Here is a 3,845-nt window from a genome sequence, read left to right on the forward strand (position 1 = left end):
CATGGAGATCTTATCCTTAAGTCTATATTAGTTCTCTTCGATTGAAAGGTGGAGTGGTGTATTATTCCAATCAGTGCGAGCATTTGCAGCTGTTGGCACCCGTGAATTAATGGTGGATCGATGAGCTCCAGAAAATATGAGGACCCAACGGGCGTGATGGCGATTTAATGGCCGTCGTATTGAACTCGAAGCCTTTCCCACAGTGTAATGGACGTCCACAAATTACAGGCCGAGAGGTTAATGCCCCCATAAATGGGCTTTGAAGATGACAGTAAAGAGCGAGGCGAGCTGGCTGATTAGTTGGCGGTGGCAGTGTGCGAGAGCTGATGCATTAAACATCACACGCTTTGAGGTCCACTTGCTTTGGAGTGGTGTCGTGTGTAAATGGTAGTATAATGGTATGTGTGGTGAGTCACATATGTGTAGCATTAAACAGTACACGCTTTCCGGGCCATCATCTCATCATTATCATCATCATCGTGAATTCATTGTAGTTGTTGTTGATAGGTATCTATCATTCGATAGAAGTTTCTATGATGCAGGAAATTATATCTTACGAACAACTCGACCATCGTTCCATGTGGAGATCGATAACAGGTGAGTCTTTCTTCTTCTTCCTCTCTTTTGGATCATACATTTTCCTCTTTCTCGAATCATACATTTGATGATCCAAATTCCTTGTTTGTCTCTGATTCCAAGTTCAGGCAAAAATACCTCACAATGTCAGTAAAATTCAAACAAAAAATATTTTTAAGCACAAAATATATTTTTTTTAATTACAAAAAAGATTGATTATAAAAGATAAACCATAATATGATTATCGATTCTAACCTCCCCTCTCTTTCCACTACCTAACTCACATGAACGTAAGAATCATATCAAAAACCCCATTCGACATCGATGTTCCACCCGACAACGAATGTCGAAGCACATCAAGTTTCGTAGCACAATTAATCTTTTTGTGCTAGTCAATCACCCCAAGTTTGCCACCAACATCATTCCTGAGTAGGTAGTGACCAAATCAGAACCACGGGAGAGTATCCCCAATTGTTTACATCAGGCAAGTTCTTATTCCACCAATCTCTATCTGCTGATAGCTGACATAAGGTGCAGATATAGGCAGATTAATACAACACAAAGACTATAATATATATATATATATATATATATATATATATATATATATATATACACACACACTGTTATTGTTCTCTGGTACTTCACCTTTACCAGCACATGTTATGTATTATGGCCTGCTTTCCTCACCTTCTGCTGATGAACCGTTCTCCTTTACTTCAGCCCTCCTTCCTGCATCATCACTATAACCTGCACCTTTCTCCTTTGACGTTGGGTTATGTTCTGAATCGGCGTCGAGGTCTTCTGTAATAACATCCTCCTCCATCTGTGCACCATGATCAGCTTGAATGCCTGCATCCTCAGTGGCCTGAGAAGTCTGTTCTGTTGTGCCAGAGGCACCGGCTTCGGAGCCCTCGGTGACCGGCACAGTCTTCTTAACTGTACCCACCTTCATGTATTTGCTCATGAACTTGTACTCCCAGTCCTGCAATGCATCGAGCTCAAAGGGACCGAGCTCAGAAATATCACTAGTCAAGTCCTTTGGTTCGAAGGACATCTTTGCTAGTGCTCTGCTTGCGTCTTTACCAGCAAACAGTGCATATGGCCCGCCTGGTCCATAAAACATCCTGAAGAAGACATTGAAGTGTGAGTATAAGAAGGATAGGTGATGCTATTGATGAGTATCAAGTAACAACAGCATATATAGGTTAATTTCATATAGATGAGTTAAAGCCTTTTTCAAGTTAGTATAAATAAAATGCAAAACATATAGAGTCAGATTATGTTAGGGCTTAAAGATGCATCATTGAACTTCAATGATTATTTATTTAACCAAGTTGCATTCCAAAGGCAGGCAAACACTAGACTCACTGATGAATTAGAATGGTGACATAGCTGTCTTACAGTTAAAATGTCCAATGTAGAATAAATGGATTCTTTCACATAATGTATCCAAGAAGTCGTTGAGCAGATATCTAATGCTTAAAAATATCAGTATGTCTGGAATGAGGAGGGAGGTTGAAGGCAGAGGCAAAAGTGATATTGCAATTGGTATATATAGTTAGATCTAAATTCATGATAGGATCTGACTGTACAAGATAGAGAAAAAATCTCAAATCAAGTGCTCACTTGCTAGATGCCACAAACAGATAATAAAACAACCAATTGAAATGTTTATATGCATACCACCAACTGGTACGAAATAGTTAGATCCGAGTTCCAGGCTTTTATGGCAAAACCAGTGAAATCCATTGGCATACAACCCACCAATAGCAAATCATTATGAACTAGAAGGGACATGTATAAGCAGCAGACAAACTTGTTGTGAAAGCTCAAAACAAGCAATGTTAACATGTGAAGTGCCAACTAAATTTTTTTTAATGATAGTAGGTGGCCAAAATCACTTAGAAAGAAAAGAACAACTACCATAAAAAAATATTAGTGGCTAACGATATTGAAATTCTGATAACATCACTAGCAAAAGTGCTAATTACAATTACAAATATGGACTGCATAACATATGTATATAGATGCAAAAACTCCATTATAAAGGTAACAAAGAAATGCAAATGATTCCGTAGACTTCTACCAAGGATATCAAAATTACCAACTAGGAAGATGCACATCATCAAACAAGTATTATCCCAACACTTCATGTCAAATAATTACTTATATTTTCAGGACTTTTTCTATGTAAGCTAGATTTCACTTGTGGATATCACAGAATCTGCATAAACATATGTTCGTTTTATTAGATGCAATAATCAGACAGTATATCCTACAATAACACAATCTGAAGAGATTAATCTTTCCTTCGAGTAACCTAAGTTCATTGCAGAGTGATTTGCTTTTAATCAGAAGAAAAGGAAAAACCATTCAAAGAGACAACAAACAAAGAAGTATTTATTTTTTTCTCAATAATCAACTACTCGGTATTCTTTCTTAGGAAAGAAGAGATTATTTCTCTCAAAGATCAGCTAATCGATACTCTTTCTCAGGACTCCTAATAACAACATAATGAGTATAATAGCTCTGTTTTGTAATAAAAACAAGCAGCCTACAGAAAATGATAGGATGACTTTGCGGGAATGCGATTGCATAAACTAATTATCATAAAAATATATATATTTAGGCGTTAACACAACACCGAAAAGACGATGAAAATAAGTAATTTTACTAAATTGAAGCTGAATGAAGTCTTAATTATCGGCTGCTAAGCAAACAAATACGAAAAATTGATAGGATGGGCAAAAAGAACTCCGGAAATCGAAGCTTTTATCGCAGAAATTAGATGCGAACAAGTTAATTCTCTCGTCTCTAGAAACCCTAGCGGAACCAAACTGAAGGAAACATAAAACTTCAGACACCGTGAACACATGGGTTAAGAGTTGGAAGGATAGATAGAGAGGGTAAGGTGGGATGGTGTAGAAGGACCTGCTCTGGGTGACGTCGTAGATCTGGCCCTTGATGGCCATGAGGAGCGGCTTCTTGGGGTCGGAGCCGTCGTAGTCGCGGAGCTCCTCCTCGGTGATCTCCCCGAGTTGCACAGGCGGCGGGAGAGGCTCCACACCTTCGAGCTCCTCAGCGTCCCGCTTACGCCGCGGCGGCGGCGGCGGCTGGAAGAACCCCGCCACCGCGTAGTAGAAGGCTGCCGCTACCGCCAGCACCGTGAAGAAAGTTGTCACCGACAGACCCGTGTACGTCTCGATCGCCTCCTTCAGCGTCGCCCACATCTCCGCCACCGCCATCGGTCTCTCTGTACTCTCTCC

The 3,845-nt window shown here is 39.9% G+C and overlaps 1 protein-coding gene across 1 annotated transcript; it reads right to left on the bottom strand.

Moving 5' to 3' along the window:
• Positions 1–1,002: 1,002 nt before the first annotated feature.
• LOC135673613 (membrane steroid-binding protein 1-like) lies at positions 1,003–3,845 on the bottom strand. Its single transcript, XM_065182684.1, has 2 exons — positions 3,511–3,845; positions 1,003–1,703 (listed from the first exon to the last, which is right to left on the bottom strand). Exons 1-2 carry the CDS (start codon positions 3,822–3,824, stop codon positions 1,247–1,249), a joined length of 771 nt encoding a protein of 256 aa, XP_065038756.1. The 5' UTR covers positions 3,825–3,845; the 3' UTR covers positions 1,003–1,246.

Source organism: Musa acuminata, chromosome BXJ1-5, assembly GCF_036884655.1.
Source record: "Musa acuminata AAA Group cultivar baxijiao chromosome BXJ1-5, Cavendish_Baxijiao_AAA, whole genome shotgun sequence".
Lineage (NCBI taxonomy): Eukaryota > Viridiplantae > Streptophyta > Magnoliopsida > Zingiberales > Musaceae > Musa > Musa acuminata.